The following is a 19,689-nucleotide window of genomic DNA, read 5'->3' as shown; positions in this document are numbered from 1 at the left end:
TCACCGCTCCTGCCCCTTCACTTCTCCTGCCCCCGTCACCTCTCCTTTCCTGTCACCTCTCCTGTCCCGTCACTGCTCCTGACACGTCAACTCTCCTGCCCTGTCACTTCTCCTGCCCGGTCACCTCTCCTGCCCCAGTACCTCTCCTTTCCTGTCGTTCCTGTCGCCTCTTCTGTCCAGTCACTGCTCCTGCGCAATTCACTCTGTGTACAACATTAACAAATTACAAAAGGTGTCAATTTCCCCGCGTACTCTGTCTGGGGAAAGCTCCTCTGTAATCACCAACTCTAATCTCAATGGCACTTGATATGCTAAAGGCAGAGGGCGGCGCATTGTCATTCGAAAGGGGGTAATCAACCTCAATCGGAATGACAATGGGCCTGCCCTCGGTCTGTGTGAGCTCAGGGAGGGGCTGCTGCAGCCTCTGGAGTTCACAGAGAAGTGCGAGCACCCCTGGAATCTGAATGAAAAAAGTTATTGTGTTTAAGTAATAATAATAATCCACATTTGTAAAGCGCCATTAGGGTCTCTAGGCGCTGGGGGCCGTCGGGAAGATTAAGCAAGCTATTGCCCAGAGTCACGTTGTGCTGGACTGACCTGCCGCCGGAGCCGGGGATCGAACCCAGATTCCAGCGTCAGTCGCCCTGGCCGCGGCGCCACACCTGCGCCACACCTCTTCCACTAGTAGGACTATTCTGGCCGTCCGGGATGCTTTTTTGCAAGTAAGAAGTAGGGGAACGGACTGAAATAATTTTTAGAAGTAGGGGCACGCCGTGCCCTTCCGTTCCCGCCCACTTCTACCACTGAGTCCATAATAGAACTTCCGCTGCACGCCAGAGGCGCTTTAAGTAGCCGTGGGCGGGGCAGTGGCGTGGGTGATGCCCCCCTGCCAGCCCCAACTGTCCCGCCCACAGATAAAAAAGACATGCCCGCGGTATCTCCGGCGCAGACTGTAGGTGCGCGCTGCATGGACAGGGCGAAGCGAAGCGCTTGGAGTAAAGAGCGCCTACAAACCGAGCTCTGTGCGCTATACTTGTGATCTGTCCTCCGAAGCGCTATCTATGGCTGGGCCACTGGTGCTGCTGCTGCTGGCGTGCTGCTGTCTCTACACTCCCTGCTACACGGATGACAGGCGAGGGGACACCTCCAGAGGAGCGCCACAAGGTACAGGCAAGAGAGAGCTCGGTGGGTTTCATACATGCTGCGAAGTTTACCCGAGTGTCACCCCTTTGAATCACCCGTTCATGCTTCCGAGGTCGATCACTCAGGTAATCTCGAGGCTTGGGCCCCAGACCACAGAAGCCAGATCCGATTGCGGTTAGATCTGTGGTCCGCTTAGACTTCGCATTGTTGAATAGAGGTAGGCGGGTAGCGTTTCCTGCTTAGCAGCGGCTTCTAGCCGCGTTACTGACCCCAGGGCGAGTCACAGCCCAGTATTAAGACTAAGAGGGGACTTCCCAAGGCTGTCTTTTAAAAGCGTTCCGGGAGTTCGCGAAAGTTGGGACGCTCTAAAATGGCTCCTTGATTTAAAAAAAATGTAAGTGTACTGAAAGGCCGACTGAAGTGTGTGTTGTAAATTGGTTGTATAGCGCTTACTAGGGCTGAAGAGGTGTTGAAGCGCATCGCGGTAAGTAGCACGCTCCCCCGGATTCCGAATCTGTGTATGAACCCCTTCGAGCCCATTGGGCGTTGCGCGCCTGAGTCAGTGAAGGGAAAAGTGGAACTTTTTTTTTCTTAACTAAAAATGCATTTATACACATACCCACACATCTACACATACACACATTTATACTTCGTAATATTTGTGTATAAACCTGTGTGTGTATATATATAAGATTTACATTGTCAGACATATACATGTATGTTCACACACATGTATGCATGCTTTTTTCATATATACATCCAAATAATGTGACATTCCTGTTGATTTCAACCCCCCCCCCCCCAGCCTCACCTGAGTGTAATAAGGCCGCTCGAGCTGTCTGCTTCCCAAACTCCGCTCGTCTAAGCAAGAGAACACTTGAAGCCTGGGCTCTGATTTGACATGATATGAAGATGATCACAGCAAAAATGATGAAAAAAATGATCTTTATTAGTCATACCATTTATGAGTGAAAACTACAACCGGTTTGTAGTGGGATTTCTAAATTGTATTTGGCATATAGTTAGTTTCTTTATTCACTTGACTTTCACGGTTGTAGAATGTGTGTGTGTGTGTGTGTATGTAAATATGTATATATATATCTGCTGATTGGCTATCCTCAAATTCTAGTTGTGGGCTCCATCTGTAGAATAAATCCTTTTCAGTCCCTATTTCCTGGAGGCCGTTATTCACTACATAACATACATAACATCTGGTGACCAGCGAAACTACGCCTACCCTTTGCCCACAATCCGGGGCGACCTTAAGGACTTTGGGTGCCTTCAGCTGAAGGTATTTTGGGGGCCCCTGTTCAGAACAGCTTTGGATTGGTGATCCACTTTCAGCTCTTTGGCGCCCTCTTTGGCCAGGTCAGTGACGGTGCACACGCACACTGCTCCAAATTCTAAATGTGTTTACATCTAATATTCAGGGATAGTGACCTGTGTTTTCAATATTGTAACACAGCAGCAGCCGCTTACTAATATCACTGCAAATAATCCCTGTGACACCGTCTCATTTCTCATATTCTGCGACCTGTTATGATCAAAAATAAAAAAAAATCAATTAATTTTTTATGGATGTTGCATCAAACATAAACTCAACATTTCTCTGTAAAATGTCTATAATAGACTTTAACACATCACCCACATTAAAATTAAATTAAAGCTAAACAGAATTTAAAATAGTGTGTTTAAGAATTATTCAAGGTAATGCAACACTCTGCAGAACAGAGCTGGCTCTATTGGGGCCCCTGAAAGGCTGGTGATTCAGAAAAGCGGGTGGTGATGAACAGAGTGCCTGAATTAAGCAGACCACTCTTACCCAGTCCAAAGATCAGGGCTTGATCCATCACCGTTTTTTAGCTCACTGCACCATCCCAGCTCAGAACTTGGCTATATGCAAATTAGTCTGTTCCTGTCCCAGTGCATGATGGGAACAGGGCAAACCAAACTACCAAGCCAATTCTTGTACTGGGAAGGAAACAAGCTTCCGGGGACCGGTTTCTGCCATTTCAGGCGTCGTCGGCCCGGCTTGCTTGAATCCTGATGGTGCAATGAGCAAGGGACTCACATCTGAGTATACCCTTCCACGCTTCCCCGGTAGCTTGTCTCCTTTCTGGTGAAGAATTGGCTTGGTAGTTTGGTCTGCCCTCTTCCCATGAAGCCCTGATCTTTGGACTGGGTAAGAGTGGTCTATAGCCAGGTTCTGAGCTGGGATGGGGCAGTGAGCTAAATAACGGTGATGGATCAAGCCCTGATCTTTGGACTGGGTAAGAGTGGTCTGCTTAATTCAGACACTCTGTTCATCACCACCCCCTTTCCTGAAAGGCTGGGGCCAACTTTGCCCTTGCCTTAGAACGTCTCTACACACAGTGTGCCAAAAGAGTTGGTTATTGTAGTAGGTACTCTTAATATTTCAAAACTCACGCTTTGCATGCGTAGGACATAAGAACAAGAGTGGAACCAGAGTATGGCACACATAGCAGCCTTCAAACATGCAACCACAATTTGCACCACTTTATGCCACTGATCTCTGGGCCACTCTGCACCACTCTACTCTACTCTGCACCCTGGCACTGTGCTATGCAACACTCATCTACGCCACTGCATTCTACGACCCTGCATTGTGCACTGCAGAGTTCTGTGCTGCTGCCCTCTACGCCACTGCACTCTACACCATTTTACTCTGCAACACTCTTCGCCAATGTGCTCTACACCAGTCCACTCTACTGTACGCACTACCATTCTATGCCACTCCAATTCACGACACTCCGTGCCACTCCTCTCTACGACAGTCTACTCTTCACCATTCCACTCTGAGGCACACCACGCCACTCTCCTCCACGGCACTAACTTTTAGCTGTGCCGAACAGCAGCCACGCTGGTGTTCAGCATTGCTAAAACACATCGGCAAAGCCAATAGCTTTTGCATAGACGAGACCCATTGGCTTTGCCAGTGCTTGTTTTTATTGTAATGCTCAAGAAACTGCCTTAAAACTGTTGCAGTGCTCTTACATGCTTATATGTGGCCATAGAACAAGTGTGGCGGCACAATAAACAAGCCTTATGAGGGTAATACCTTTGTTTATTTCAGCTCTGGGGAAACTTGAAAGCTGTTTTCTAGGAAACAGGAAAGAGAGCTAATGTCTTACTGCACCAGTAGCTGGATATCAGTGATGACTGATCAGTCGAACCATGTTAACTGTGCTGGGAGTGTGTTTACAAGTATTTGATGACGGTAATCAGAGAGCAGAAATATTTGAATGCAAACTCTTTCACCGCAGGGCAGATTTCCACGTGTAAGCCTGGCTCGAACTTCGAAGCCTCTGTTTCTTCTCGAGTTAGGTTTCATTTTGATTTATCTGTCATAACGACTAACCCTTCAAATTAACAGCTTTGTTCATTTCCGTATCTGAGAGTCGCACTTCAGTGTGTTTGTTTGCAGAGGATAGCACGTCATCCAGTTAACACTGCGCCCGATTCACAGAACTAACTTGAGACAAAATGCTAAACTTACTACCATTTTGGCATTCACAGAAAGCACTTACGGCACTTACTCATTTCGTTATTCACAGAAGGCACTTACTTATTTTGGTATTCACAGAAGTTAGGACTCCTAACTTTAGGACTCCTGAATGCCTTCTGTGAATACCGAAAGTCTAAACCCCTTACATGCTGATGACGAACCCCAGCCGTCATGCACTACGGTGCTCTTGTGCTGATGACAGCTGGGGTTCGTCATGAACCCGCCCACTCAATAAAACTGCCGCACAGGCGCAGAATCGCGGCCGCATGGAAGGGGTTAAAGTTAGGATTTTCCTCAGTTTAGGAGTAGTAAAGTTAGGAGTCCTAACTTCTGTGAATACCGAAATGAGTAAGTGCCTTCTGTGAATACCAAAATGGTAGTAAGTTTAGGATTTTGTCTTAAGTTAGTTCTGTGAATCGGGCCCACTGTGTCTAGGCGCTGGCTGCTTGACTGACTTCTAGAAGGAAATCGAGAAATGCGTCTAGTAATGCAGAGAGCGGGCACCGTGCCAACCTATTATGCAACCAAACACCCGCTGTGTGAACCAACACCGCCCGGCCTAGCAGCCGGAAGTGGAGCCGGGAGGGAAACGGAAGTGTACCTTAGGGCAGTGTTGCGTCATTTACTTTTCACTATCTCCCCAGGCCTCGCCGTTGTGTACTGTCAAGGCCCCGCCCTGAAAGCATTCCACTGAAGACAGTGCCTACCTGCCTGCCGAGGTTTCTGTGTGTCGTATCCTCCAATTGTTTGGTGTGTTCATGTGACAATTGAATGTTTATGGGTGACACTTTTATTACATGTAGAAGCATTTCTGGGCTTGCAGTGAGAGCTACAAACATGTATCTGTTTTTCCTCGTGTTACAGGCGCAGAAGTAGTGCTTGGAACCAGGGGAGAGAGCGCTTCCTTTCCCGCTGGCCCTTTTAAAGACTATTGTGAATGGAGCTTTCTTGGCCAAGACAAGTCCGCTCCACAAGGAAAGGATGTGATTTATTCAGATGGACGTACCTGCCCGGACCAAGTCTTCGACCACTACAGAGGCCGCGTGAAACCCACGTGCAGCGGCGCCTTCTTATTACAGCATGTTCTGTCCGGAGATGCTGGCTTCTACAGATTACAGTGTGATGAACAGCCGACTCGTTACTACCATCTACGTGTTGTTGGTAAGTAGGGAAATGTGGCTGTTGTAGCATTTGATGTGCTGAGTACAGAGTATAAGAAAAACAGTAATTCACAGTAGTGTTTTTGCAGATATTTCTGATGAAATTAATAATCTGTTTAGCGACATGAATGCTTTTTACCAAAAACGAAAAAGTTGCACATTACACAACTGATTTCTTAGCATGGGCCAAACAAGGCATAAACTAGGCCCGCCTCCATCTTGTATTTTTAAGCCTCCTGTTTCTTCGGGTCGCATAATGAGCATACCTCAAATGCTTTGTTAATCTGTTGTTTTTAATAATCTCGTTGGAAACCTTCTTTCAGCAACTCAAACCTGGCTATTCTGCAATGAAGTGTTCCCTAGGTAGTACTAGGAAGATACCTACCAGCGCCGCAACACTCTACGGAGAAGCCGCACGCTTTATAAATCCTTTTGCCATTCATTCATTCATTCATTCAGCAAGTGACTGTACAGTGCTTTTTCCCCTGCCTGCTACAATAAATTTATTCCTAATATCAGTCTGTCATTGTTACAAGGGTCTTCAACTTTTTATGTAGGAAGTGCGACTTGCGTAAAAAAAAAATCATTGCCAGAAACTAATATTAGTATTTAAATAGAGATTGTTTACTGTTGTTTGACCAAACTCCTAATTAAACGTGAGGAAATATCAAATAAAGACTAGTGGCAAGGTTAAATGGTTATAAGATGTAACACTGGAGACTATGCGAAGTGGACCACTTACTCTTGAGGAACTGATATATCAAAATGCTCCTGAGCAGCCCCTTGATTAGTCTCAAAATCTAGTAAAAGGAACATTCAAAACAAGGCTAGCGGCCTGGTAAAATGGTTGTTTGATGTAACACTTGAGATATTGTTTTTAATATTAGGTAATTTTATCAAATGTTTTGTTTACATTACACAGGAAGAAGTGTAAATATCATGATAAGAAATAGTTTTATCTTTAGACAACACAAAAAAGTGATACACCTCATTGTTTTAGGTCTCGCCTAGCGAATGCAGCGCAGCTGCTTCGCTTGGCGAGACTCTATTGTTGTGGCTTTGGTGATCGAAGGGATACAAACCATGTGCGTGCACGGACAGGCGATGTGCGCACGCATGGTGTCTCCTCTGCTTCACACGCTCCCACCGCGCGCTCACACGCGCATCATGCACTTTCACTTTCCATCCTCTGTTGGTACAATGGCAGAATGAAAAGCAAAAGGAAAAGTAGCAGGAGAAGTGCATCTTAGAGAGCTCGAGTTCAATCGCCTTTGGAAGTGACAGAGAATCATCAGGAAATTTGATTTAAAGTGCTGAGTGTGCACGGCTCTGACTGAACCCTGCGGTCACAAGGGTTGCGTGGATCTGGGTGCATCAGACTTCACTCTGTCGCCGTAAGGGACTCAGGGCCAGATGTAGGTAAATTATATTTACCGACCTCTTAGGTATTACCGAGTAGGAAAATGAGATGTAGGTAAGAATGCCGGTAACAAATACCGACTCGGAACCTGTCGGTAATCGGAAACGGTATTTACCGACTCGGAATATACCTACACGGTAAAATCCGAGACGGAAAAACCCAAACCGATCCACCGGTGCCACGGCCCATAGAAATGAATGGCAACTCCCGACCCGGAAAATACCGAGTAGGTAAAAACCGACCCGGTATTTACCGTGTCGGAACTATCCGCCGAAGAATTTGAAACTGACAAACATGTGTGCCTGTGAACCAATCAGGTACTTCAACCACACCCAAATTCCAAGCCACAGGGGAACTAACCAATCAGATCCAACCACCACACCCCAGTACCTGGGACAGGCCACGCCCATGCAGGTGCAGAAACAAACAGTCAGGAGAGCAGGAGGACAGAGTGTGGAGCAGCCTTACCTGAGACAAAATACACAGCAAGATGGAGAGCCAGGAGGCACAGAGAGATGCTGCAGAGCGCAAAAGGAAGCAGAAGTTCAGCCAGGAGGAACTGCAGGTGCTGATTTCGGAGGTTGTCAGACATTATGGCAACATTTTTGGAAAGCAAACTCTGCATGTTGCTGAATCAATCAAACGCAGCACCTGGTTGGACATACAAGGCAAGGTAAATGCCATTGGTGTCACCCACCGTGACCTAGAAGACCTAAAAAAACGGTGGTATGACATCCGCATAATCACCAAAAAAAAGCTTGCTGCCCACCGCAAGGAAAGTGCTGCTACAGGAGGAGGAAGAAACAGAGCCCCCAGACTCACCGACATCGAGGAGATGGTCGCATCCACCCTTGAGAAGGAATGTATTCACGGAATTGGAGACGCAGACAGCTCAGCAAGAGGAGCAAAGAAACCAGGTAAGATGCAAGAACATTATCATTTACCCTTTTACCTATTCCCCTCACAGGACAAATCAGACTCCACAACAGGTTTAACTAATGTCCTGCAATGCATCCTGTGAAATGTAGTCATGTGTAGATACCTCAGAGCAGTCAGCGTGCATTGCAGCAAGGGGAGCAACAGACAAGTAGCATAGGCAAATGAGAGACAGGCAAAAGTGCTATAGAAGTGTATTTTATCTCATGACACAGGTGAACAACATTACTGACACAATGTCCATGTCTGTCCACAGGAGAGTCAAAGCGCAGCACAGCTGAGGTCAGAGAGAAGAGGAGGGAAGGAGCCGGACCTAGCACATCTCACGGAGGGCAGGACCAAGAGCAGGCAGCCCCGATACCTGAGGAGGCAACTGCAGAAAATCCACAATCCCCTCTCCTATTCGGTAGTCAGGACACAGGAGCGGCAGAACTATCACCCACCCCCACATCACCATCCCCAGTGCTGGGAAGAGTCAGGAGCCATGATGTGCCCCCTCGCAGAATACTGCAAACATCATCGGAGGAGGACGAGGTGGAGGGTGACACACAGGACAGAGGCAACACCGAGCAGCAGCCCAGTCCCAGAGTCACGCGGGCCAGTGTCCGAGGGCGACGGCCACGGGAGGTAGAGGATGTGCGGCAAGTCCAAGGTGTCTTCTGCGGACGGGAGGCCACCATGGTGAAGGTGCAGCGCCTGCAGGCAAAAGCAATGATGGGGGTTCAGAGGCACGCACGCACAACAAATAATAAACTGGAAGCAGTAGGCAAGGGCATAGGGGAAATGGCAGAGAGCATGCAATCCATGGCGTCAGGAATATCAGATATAACACAGTGCATGACTGTCCTGTGTGACAAATTGGACAGGGACCATTTGGAGAGACGCAAGGCCCGTGTGGATGTGCGCCAGCAAACCAAGGCCCTGAACAGGTTTGCAACTGCTACCACTGTGCTGTGCAGACGGTCAGTCACGATGCAGGATGCCATAGTGCAGTGCTGCAACAATTTAAGTGAAGGCATGGCCAGGATGACCTCTGCAATGGAGCTGGTGCTCGCGCATCAGACTGGCACTGGAGGCGACACTTGTGCTGCCGAAAGCGAGGGGTCCACCAGCAGGAGTGGTGCAAGCACTCCTGTGCATGAGTTACGGAGGAGTGGCAGGCGTGGGGGAAGTGTGACAGGCCAGCGTGAGGACATTGATTCACAGCCACAGCAGCCCCGCCCTGTGGCCCGTGGCCACAAACAATGACTTTGCACTCCACCCAAGGCTGTAGTCACGGTGGTGTTAACCGTGACATCACACTCATGGAGTGTTTGTATTAGTGAGCCCAATGTGAGCTAACAATGCTGTGGCGTAGTGAATATTAAACTACTTCCACAAAGTTACATTCATGCCTGTGTCTCTTTACTCACTCAGAAATATTGTTGTGTAACCTCTGCCCGTCTCAGTCTCCCATCTGTAGCTGCTGCTGCCACTGTAGCTTGGGGCTCTGCCACCTCTGGGTCGTCATCAATGTCCTCATGATATGTGAGCTCCACCTCAGTGCCTTGCTTGGTGGCGAGATTATGCAACATTGCACAGGTCGCTATTATTTTGCAGCAGATGATTGGGGTGTACTGCCGTGCACCTCCACTCTTGTGGAGGCAGCGAAACCTGTCTTTAGGAGTCCAAATGTGCGCTCAACTACGTTTCGTGTGGATCTGTGAGCCACGTTGTATCGCCTTTCACTCCTGGTGGATGGGTTGAGGTAGGGAGTGAGCACAAAGGACCGCAGGGCATATGCACTGTCGCCTAGAGGGAGAAAGATAGACATTAATTGCAAGTACATGAGACGTAGATCTAATGTGAGTGTCAGGGTGTGTCAATGTGATTTACCTAGCAGGTATCCATTTCCAAATTCTCCGGCAAGTAGGCGTGTGTATATTCCACTATTCTGAAAGATGTATGAATCATGGGTACTTCCGGGGAACTTGGCTACGATGTCAGTGATGAGGTTACCTGCATTACATATGACCTGGACGTTGATGGAGTGCGTCGATTTGCGATTCCTGTATATGTGCTCTGTGGCTGCAGGTGGACAGAGTGGGACGTGGGTGCCATCGATGCAGCCGATCACGTGAGGGAAGTGTGCCAGTTGATAAAAGTCAATCTTGGTTTTGGCTAATTCTGCCGGTGTAACAGGGAATTTAATATAATGCCCCATCCTCTGCATCATGGCGTCAAGAAACCTCCTGAAGAAGCGGGACAGGCAGCCCTGGGACACGCCACCCACTACAGCTATCACACTCTGGTAGCTCCCTGAGGCCAGCAGGTGTAAGCCACATAGCACCTGGACATGAGGTGGGATGGCATGGGCCCTGGGTGTTGGGTGGTCCAGGAGAGGGTGTAGGTCCCTGATCAATTGCTTGATGGTGTCTGGGTGTAGCCTGTACCTCTGCAGTATTTCAGGCTCTGTCAGTTGGAACAGTGTTATCCTCTGCCTGTACACTTGTTCCTCCCTTAGCCATTCTCTCTGTCCTGCTGCCTGTAGTCTCTGCCGTCTTGCTATGATGTAAAAAGCCGCCATCATGGGTCCTGAGGTGCATTTTGGGACTTTTTTTATAGCCCTCCCTTGGTTACCACCTGCTTTCAATGCATGGTAAATACCGACTGAAAAATACCGTTTTTCGGCAGAATCGGTATTTTTGTGCTTACCTACATCTCCAAGGCTAATTTTTACCGTTTCTGATTTACCAAGTCGGAGAATACCAACTCGGTATTTATGTATACGGTATATTCCGACACGGTAATTTTACCGGGTCATTCTTACCGAGTCGGTATGTTTCCGACTCGGAATTTCAAAAATCGGTAATTAATGGCCTCCTACATCTCATTTCCTCGGTAACGGCCGATTTTACCGGTTTTCGGCCGTTACCACCCGGTAAACGCCTACCTACATCTGGCCCTCAGTGCTTAACTTGTAAACGAATGAGTGCTGATGCCCAGGTCTCTGCTCAGAGCCCCGAGGCCGGTGCCATTTTATCTGTCTTCAATCCCCCTCATGCCTCTTCAATACATTATCAGGCACACTCTTCCCCTTCACTCATGCGGTTCCTTACTTTCTTCCTTTGTGACGGTGTTTCCGTCATTCTCTTCCTCCATCTTTCAGGTTTTTTTTTTTCCCTCTGCTAAAATGTTGATGCAGAAAAAAACATGCCGGTCCGCAAAAATGAGTGCTGGTGGCGCCCACCGGCCACCACTGGTTCAAATTAAGCACTGACAAGAGCTGCATGGAAGTGGGTGGCACCTCTGACATATCTCTGTGACCACGAGGGCTGCGTGGATCTGGGAGTTTCCTGCTATGAATGCTGAGCCGGACTGAGTGCTGCTCGCCTTTCTGCTCCTCTCTTGAATGTCACCATCTCATTTACGCAAATGTCTTCCATTTTCGCAGTTTAGAGAGTCTTTGCTCTTACCGATCCTCATAATTTTCAAGGGCACGATAAAAATATACTTTGTAGGGTGCAGCTAGAGAAGAGATTGCCCGGTCGAGCGGCAGTTCTCGATGCTCCCAGCCACCGCTGTTAGACTTCGCTCTCCTGGCAGGACAGCTGCGCCTCGTGGGAGCTGGGAGAGGACACCCACCCCCCTTGGAAAGATACCTCGGCAGACGAAGGCGAGTTCTCACGCTTTGTGCCTGTGGCAGAGCAGGGCTCGCCGCCCCCACAGGATGCAAGAAGATGTTTCCTGGGTTGCTTGCCCATGTGGTGGGTGGGTGAGTGTGTGTGTGCCCGCACGGGTGTGTTCCAGAGTGCGTGTGTGAGCGACAACCCATCCTGTCCTGTTTTGCTTTCTATTCTGATAGTTGTAATTTTGTGTTATCCATTACAAATGCGGGACTACAGAAAGTAGTAAGCGAAGAACAAGCATTTGCAAGGCAATAGGTATCTCCTTTTCGAGTGTTTGAGCTATTGGCATTGTAAATGACTATCTTTTATTTATTTTTGTGAAAACCTGCAAGCGGTGCGTAAACACACAGTTTGTATTTATAGTCCTTGCTTACCAGAAGCAATGCTGGCAGTAGAAGAGCTCAATTACTTCCAGCCATGGTTCTCCTAGGCAAGGACTATAAGTACAAACTGCGTGTTTACACACCGCTTGCAGGTTTTCAAAACACATAACTAAAAAGGCATTGTTATTTACAACGCCAATAGCTCAAACACTCCGAAATGCAAAATCTATTGCATTGCAAATGCTTGTTATGGATATTTGTTTTAATGTTGCTATTGTTGTGGTTTTAATTAACTGAACAATAAACGTATTTTATTTATTATTATTATTATTATTATTATTATTATTATAGACCATATCGTGCAAGTTTAGGAGTTATCGTCTTTTTATCAATTACATATCATACAAGTTCACATTACTTATTACCTTATTCAAGATTCCTAGAACCAATCACCTTGGTGCATCAGCCAAGGTTGCGAGCGGTAAGGACAAAAAGCGTTGTCAATTTGGAATACCTCTACATGCAATGCCCGTGGCACAAAAGTAGTCCTTTTAGTAATGTCTTCCCAAATGATTTAATGCTTCAAAATCTGCTTCAAATATATTTTGGAAACTCTGAATTTTTTCGATAAACATCAGGCTTTGAGTTCTGAAAATATGCACTTGTGGTGTACATACAATAATTCTACAAGCAAATTGTTCTATTTTCATAGACTTGGGCTGAGACAGGAGAGCATACTTTTAGGGATCAAGCTGCTCGTTGGAGAGGCCTGGCTTAGAGTGTAACTTGGTTTGTCCTGCCACATCGGATGACTTTAAAACACAAAGGGTGTAGAAAGATGTATAGTGTATGATGTTGCGTTGGTTTCTGTCTCCTGATCTGGAATCTTCAGTCGCATTTCTCTGAGCCTCATGCTTAATTCCCGCGTTGTCTAACTATATTTTTACCTTCTGTAGTGAATTCCCATTCATTATAACCCTTAGTGGTTTCCTAACTTGTACTCTGTCTCAAGACGGCTTTTTTTACTGATTACGCCACCTATTTTATTGAGGATTCTGTTAGGGGCTCATTTCTTCCTCTATTCTTGAGGATAACACCCCAATCTTGCAAAGATGCTTCATGTAGTACCTATCAGATTATCAACAATAGTCAACAGTGTTTACTTATTGGAATGGCATAAGAAGTGGCAGCTGACACAAGTAAAAAGGACTTTATTTAAATGCCAATACACAGCAAGGGAATCACAAGCCAACTGTTACAACAAGACTTTGGACAAACTTCCCTTGGAAAGTTGCAGAATTGAATATTCTTTTAAAAGGTTCTTTAGCCCAGCATGCTTCACTTCGCCCTCCTCATAACAAGAAAAATATCACATGATAGGAGTGTGAAACTATTTAAGAGATGTTAAACCTGGTACCATTGGCGTGAGTCTCCCTTCCATGTTTTCTGATTGCCTCCTCTGTTTTTGATGTTTTGCTGGTTTAGATGCTTTGGGCACTGTGCCACTGCTATTCAGTGCCACTGTGCAAGTGCTCCCTGTGTTAAATTGATGCTTTGATTTATGACTCCATGATTGACTTATTTGGAATACTGTCGGACCCTCGTACTGTGCACCGCGTGTGCCCAGGGCCTGTAACTTAAATGCTGCTGGTGGACTTGCAGCACCCATTGTGCCACTCACCGAAGCCGTCCGTAAAGTGTTACTCTAGCCTGCCACTGCAGAGCACCGTACGCAGTCTGGGACTGCCATGTCGACTCGGTGAGTGCATCCACTTGCCAGTCCTTGAACCTTCCCGTTTCTACATATCAGCCACCCCTACGGTAGGCCTATGGCAGAGTGTATTGTATGTAAAAGGTAGGTCATGCCCTGGTGTGTGTGGCATGACCTGATGGTGAATTACAACCTATTTCGTTTTTCACTATTGCAAGGTTACTTGTTCCCATAGGCCAGAATGGGCAGTTTGATTATAACATCTTATAATCCTAACTAACTCAGGGAACTAGGTAGAGATTAAAGTTTAGTATGCCTGAATTCAGAATTATAAAATGCATCTGTTAGTGAAGTTGGTTTTAACATTCTGTGTTTTAAAATACCACTTTTAGAAAGTTGGTATTTTCTTAACTATCCAGCCTGCCTCTGCTAGAGTGTGTATTGTATGTCTGGTTTTGCGCTAGGCTGAATAGTCCGATCTACCTGAGAAGTGGTGGGAGGAGTAGCACCTGGGCCTGAATAGAGCTGTGCCTGCCTTCCACAATGCTGGCTCCACCTCCTGTGGTGCGTCTGATGACCCTGGCCTACTCTGACAAAGGAAGAAGTTGTGCACTGGGAGAATGCACCCAGAACTAATTTAGACTAGGTACAGGAACCTCTGCCTTCAAAAGACAAATAATTTCTGAGTGTAACTATAGGGGCCCAGTCCCCAACAATTTAGATCACTTCTGGAACAACAAGACGACCCTCTGCCGAGGAGGAGCACCGAAGGAAGCTGCCGGAGTTGTACTGCCCCTCTGCCAGTGTGCTGTAGTGGGTTGGCCTGCAACGGTGTCTTCATTGCCAAGGAGAGGAGAAGGAACCATTTAAAAGGAACTTCATCCTCCTGTAGAATATTACTCCAAGGGCTTGAATCGAGCTTGACCCCTGTCCGAAGTCTCAGGGCTACAAAAGACTTCACCCCTTCTATTTGCATGCTGCTGGAACTTGCTGTTTCAGTTGCTACGGAAGAACATTGCAACTCCAAGAGCCAGTGAACGTTGCCTCCATCTGCATCGCTGTCGTGAGTGCTGCTCCGACTTGAACCGTAGACCGGCGCCTGCTGCGCCGTAACGACTCAGAGGCCGACATCTCTACGGAGCCGATCATCGACAAGGGTGACCAAGAATCCATAGACCTAGCGACATCGTAAGGAACTGTGGTGCTGGCGCCGCCGCAACTTCACATCCTCTCCAGTCAGGACCGATGCCTCCCCTGCCTGCACAAGCATCCATGGTTCCAGAAAAAAAAAACTGATAACCGGGCTTTCTCTGGATCCGCTCCAAGAATATGGAACTCTCTCCCGCCCGCCATCAGAAGAATCCCTTCTCTGGCACGCTTCAAAAAGGAGGCCAAAACCTTCCTTATGGGTAAATTCCTCTCCTAAATGCTGCCTCCTGCAGATTCTCAGTCCTTCACCAATACACAGACCGTGACCAAATACGGACGAGCGCCTCCCTTCGGAATACTGACCTACCTCTTCAAGAAATCGGTGGCCTTATCTGGAGTTAATTATATGTAAACTATTTCATACGTTTCCACTAAACTTTTGTGATTCCTTGCCTATTGTACACTGCTATGTTCCCTTGTAAAGTGCTCTGATACCCTAGGGTCATAAATAAAAATAAATAAACGACGCATCGCTTTCCCCCGAAGCAAGGAACCAACGCTGCAACGCGCCAACGACATCGCATCTCCGTGACGCCGTGAACGGCCTCTGTTTACTTTCTTCAGGTACTGTTCTGTGGGGTCTAGTTTTGACTCCGGGCCCAGCACTGCGCACCTCGCAGTCTGTGCCATACCTTGAGGACACTTTTGCTTTGTTATGGTGATAACTCCCATTGAGGTTATCTGTTGCTAGAGAATATTTGAATTGAAGAGTCTATTTTTGGAGTACTGCTACCATCGTAATGTATTGCTTCGAAATACAGTATCCTGGATTTTTTTTGTTTATGGTCTTGTGATAAGCCTATATAAAGAATACTTATTTTTATTCATCCCGGTGTGGTGTTCGTTTGTAGTGTTTTCACTGTGTTACTGTGTGTTCACCAATGCTTAATACACTGCCTAGGAGATAAGCCTGTCTGTTTGAGCCAAGCTACCCAGGCGGGTGAGCAGGGGTTCTCCAGTAGTGTAATCCCCTTTCCCTGACTTAGACGCAAGGGTCCCTATTTGGACAAAGGTGAATACTATTGCCAACTAGAGACCCAGAGTTCTAACAAGAGAAATAAGATAAAGAAATGTATTTGCGAACCCGACGCAAGAAGAGAAATGAAAGCAAAAAAAAAAAAGAGATGCCCTACCAATGGACACATACACATATATACTGGAGAGAATGAAAATACCACAGTCCACCTGACAATCCTCAATCCTTATAGGATTTATATACACCCTACATCGCAGACTCCGGATACTTCCATGTTCCCCTTTTCCCAGTCTCCCTTTCACACAGTCAACCATCTTCTCCATTCTCACCAGGCACTCACCCAGCTCAAAGTATGTTAAATTGTTATGTTATGTTAAATTGGTATTTGTAAACTACTCTACTGAGCTATGCAGATAATGAGGGAGGCTTACAGCTGTTGCTGAAATAACCAGGTGTTCAGTCTTTTTCTGAAAATGAGTAGGTCATGCACCTAAGTGACAGAGGTAGGCATTTCCACAGTCGGGCGGTCTGCACTTGGAAAGAGCAACCGCCTTTGCGGACAAGGGAAAATTAAAACCGTTACTATTTACTTTGTGTTCTGCAAATCCCATCGTCTTAGAGCTGGATGTGACCTGTTGGGTACTGCTTTTGGTTTTCCCACCGCCAGCGTTGGTTATTTTGCAAGACCACCTATTGACACTGCCCACAAGATAAAGAAAGGAGGGGTTGGGACATCCCATTTTAGCCATCGGCCTGGCACCTTTAGCTGACTTTAAGCAATTGACTCCAGGGCTGTCGTTGGCTTTGGTATCATCTCACGGTGTTTTGCAGATATGTGCAGTTCCTTTGTGATAGTAGCTTGGAGTATTGTTGGGGGTAAGTAGGCGTGATTTTGTTAGATATTGACAGCTTGAAATATTAGTGGAAATGGAGGACAGTCATTTTTTTTGCCGTAGATTGCTCTCAAACAATCTCCCTAAGATGAACTGCATGAACAGTTCTATCTGCCGTGTATGCTTACTGATTTTGGTCTGCCCCTTTCTTTATTGGTCACTGAGTATCTTGCCATACTTTGGTGATAATCCACTCTGACATTTTGGAGATAAAAGGCAAAATGTGAAGTTTCAATGTAAAACTCAAAGAACCTGCAGTTTTCCAAGTTTGGGAACAGCTGGCCACCAATGTGCAGATCGCTCTGTATGCGCAGTGCGGTACATAACTGTTGTAAATAGAAGATCCTTGAGCCAGGTATACAAAACAGGATACGTTTATTCACGCTTAGTTCCAGGTTAAGTTCATTAGAGGAAGTAAGGTAGATGGAATAAAACCCCACCAGGAGTAGCCTCCCTGTCGCTCAGCCTGCCTGCCATCAATTGACAATCTACGCTCAAGCCAGGCACCCAAACATTCCATGAGGTCATCAGGCATTCTAACACTCATACTAGCTGAGCAACAGGGAAGACACAGCTAGAGCAAGTAAATACATAAATCAATTATAACAATAACGATGTGGACAGAAGATAAATGAGAACAATAAAGAAAACAGCCGACTGGAGTTGTCATGCCCCCAGGAGCATAATCACGTTTCTGCGTGCACACAATTTCACACCAGGCTATAGTGTAAAATTATACCAAACCCACGTTCCACCATTTACTGTGTTAGCAACGGACAAACAACGTACATGTGGTGCACAGCCAGACCTTAGTGCCAAAAGGCAGGTGAGCGCTTCACAGGGTCAATGACCAGCATAAAGTCAGCGCGTGATGGGAACGGGAGATGTTTATGGACGCTTTTTATGTGATATGTATTGGTGTGTGGTGTATTTTAAAGAGGTGTGTCTTCAACTCTTTCTGAAACTGGGGCAGCGGTTGGGCTCTTCTCATGGATATGCAGATGTTGCTCTAGACTGGGTTTCAGAAGAGTGTAACTTTAGATAAGGAGCACCTTTGATGGAACAACAAAGTGCCCATCCAAAGCGACCCACTCTTGACTACCTAGGGCCGGGGTATAGCAAATCTTTGAACCTTTTGATGGTATAGACCAGTATGTAAGTATGCAGAAGTGGTAATTGCGGTGATGTTCATAATTGTGGTAAAAACTCTGTATGCAATATTGGCACAACCACAATGATAAGGCATCACTGACTATTACATTATGGTACCAGGCTTTGCAAAAAACATCTGCTGCTAACTTCCAGATTTCAGAACATCATGGGAGAATATCAAAAAAGTTGAGTCATTGACAGCTCTCTTTGTTGAGATAAATAATTGCATATTTTGTCAGTTTGGTCTGCAAGAGTGCCGGCTGGGGTTCTAGAGGCACGGGGGCTCCCCCGTGGCCCCCAGCGTCACTATGGTGTGCCTGGGAGATGGGTTCCACAGGCGGAAATTGGCCCGAGAGGAGGGCCGAATCCCTCCCTTCCCCTAAAAATGTTTCCGGGTCACAGGGGATGGGGTTCTTGGGGTCGAAATCATCCCGGCGAGGGAGTGCCGGACACCCTCCTCCCCTTCATAATGTTGCTTGACACCAGGGGATAGGGTCCCTGGGATAAAATCTGCCCAGGGAAGCGGTCCCGCACACCCACCTCCCCATCAAAATGTGGCTGGGCCCCTGGCTACACAGCTCCCCTATATTTAAATAAGTGACCCCAGGGAATGGGGTCTCTGGGGCTGATAACTGCAGCGCGGCCCCATCCCCTTTAAAAACAGGAAAAAGAAAAAGAAAGAGCCTGGTGGATGGGGTCTCCAGGGTGAGGCCCTGTGGCTTTATCTACTGTGTGCAGCGTGGGGTTGTCTGCAAGTTGGGGTTGGCTACAGGGCCTGGTTGCAATGCCAGACCCTGCGGTTATCCCCCTCCGCCTTCAGGGTTGGATTTACATATTGTAATGAAATATTACTTTACGTTAAAAAAAAGTAGAACTTTATAAAGTAACTTTATAGTCAGGTGTGATAAATCTTTTTTTTTTTTTTTTTTTTTTTTTTTTTAAACTTCACTGAAAAACCAAAGGTTAAAGTAACATTATATTTGGGTGAATGTCAGTTTAAACATGAACATTTTGAAGTAAAATCCACAGAAATTCAATAGTTATAGCTAGCACCGCTAACTATAACTTGCACACCCACCATGCACTGCTTTGACCTCACATATGGCATTACTCACGACAAGTTCTATGACATCATTTATGACATCACTGATGAAATCTCGTATGACATCATTGATATTTCTGATGACATCATCCAAGCTTCTTTTGTACACATTGCTCTTTAAATGAAAATACCATAAGATCTATGGAAGTAAATGCAAAATAGCTTAGAATAATATGAAGCGTCTTTACTGTTATCATTCATACAACCTCATAGGTTAACACGCTTTTGTTATTTGCAACATTGTCCCTGTACCATACGTAGCAGAATTCAAGGTAACCACGAACCACCGATAAAAGTGTAGCCTATCCTGCAGACGGTGTTCAATCTGTATACAACTGAACAGGAACAAACAACTTTCTCTAAATACTCAAGCCCTGTTACATAACTAATGCCCTACTACGGATACTCTTTACCTGTATCAAAACCCTGACAGTCACTGAACCTACATTGAGAAATGAAGTGGATATGAA

At 46.4% G+C, this 19,689-nt stretch overlaps 1 protein-coding gene across 6 annotated transcripts in view; it reads left to right on the top strand.

Moving 5' to 3' along the window:
• The first annotated feature begins 945 nt into the window (after nt 1-945).
• The window catches only part of LOC144821551 (uncharacterized), a 178,600-nt gene continuing 159,856 nt past the window's right edge, over nt 946-19,689 (top strand). For 2 of the 6 annotated variants that reach the window (XM_078678726.1, XM_078678732.1), the window contains exons 1-2: nt 949-1,185; nt 5,534-5,830. In XM_078678726.1, the coding sequence (XP_078534852.1) occupies nt 1,062-1,185; nt 5,534-5,830 (421 nt within the window). In that variant the 5' untranslated portion in view covers nt 949-1,061. Of the gene's footprint in view, nt 1,186-5,533; nt 5,831-6,152; nt 8,167-8,441; nt 9,571-19,689 lie in introns of those variants that run through there. The other 4 variants (XM_078678731.1, XM_078678730.1, XM_078678727.1 and 1 more) reach the window with 4 other exon arrangements.

This window comes from Lissotriton helveticus, chromosome 2_2 (genome assembly GCF_964261635.1).
Source record: "Lissotriton helveticus chromosome 2_2, aLisHel1.1, whole genome shotgun sequence".
Taxonomy (NCBI): Eukaryota; Metazoa; Chordata; class Amphibia; order Caudata; family Salamandridae; genus Lissotriton; species Lissotriton helveticus.
Note: the sequence above shows the minus strand (reverse complement) of the source record. Positions and strands in the feature narration are given on the sequence as shown.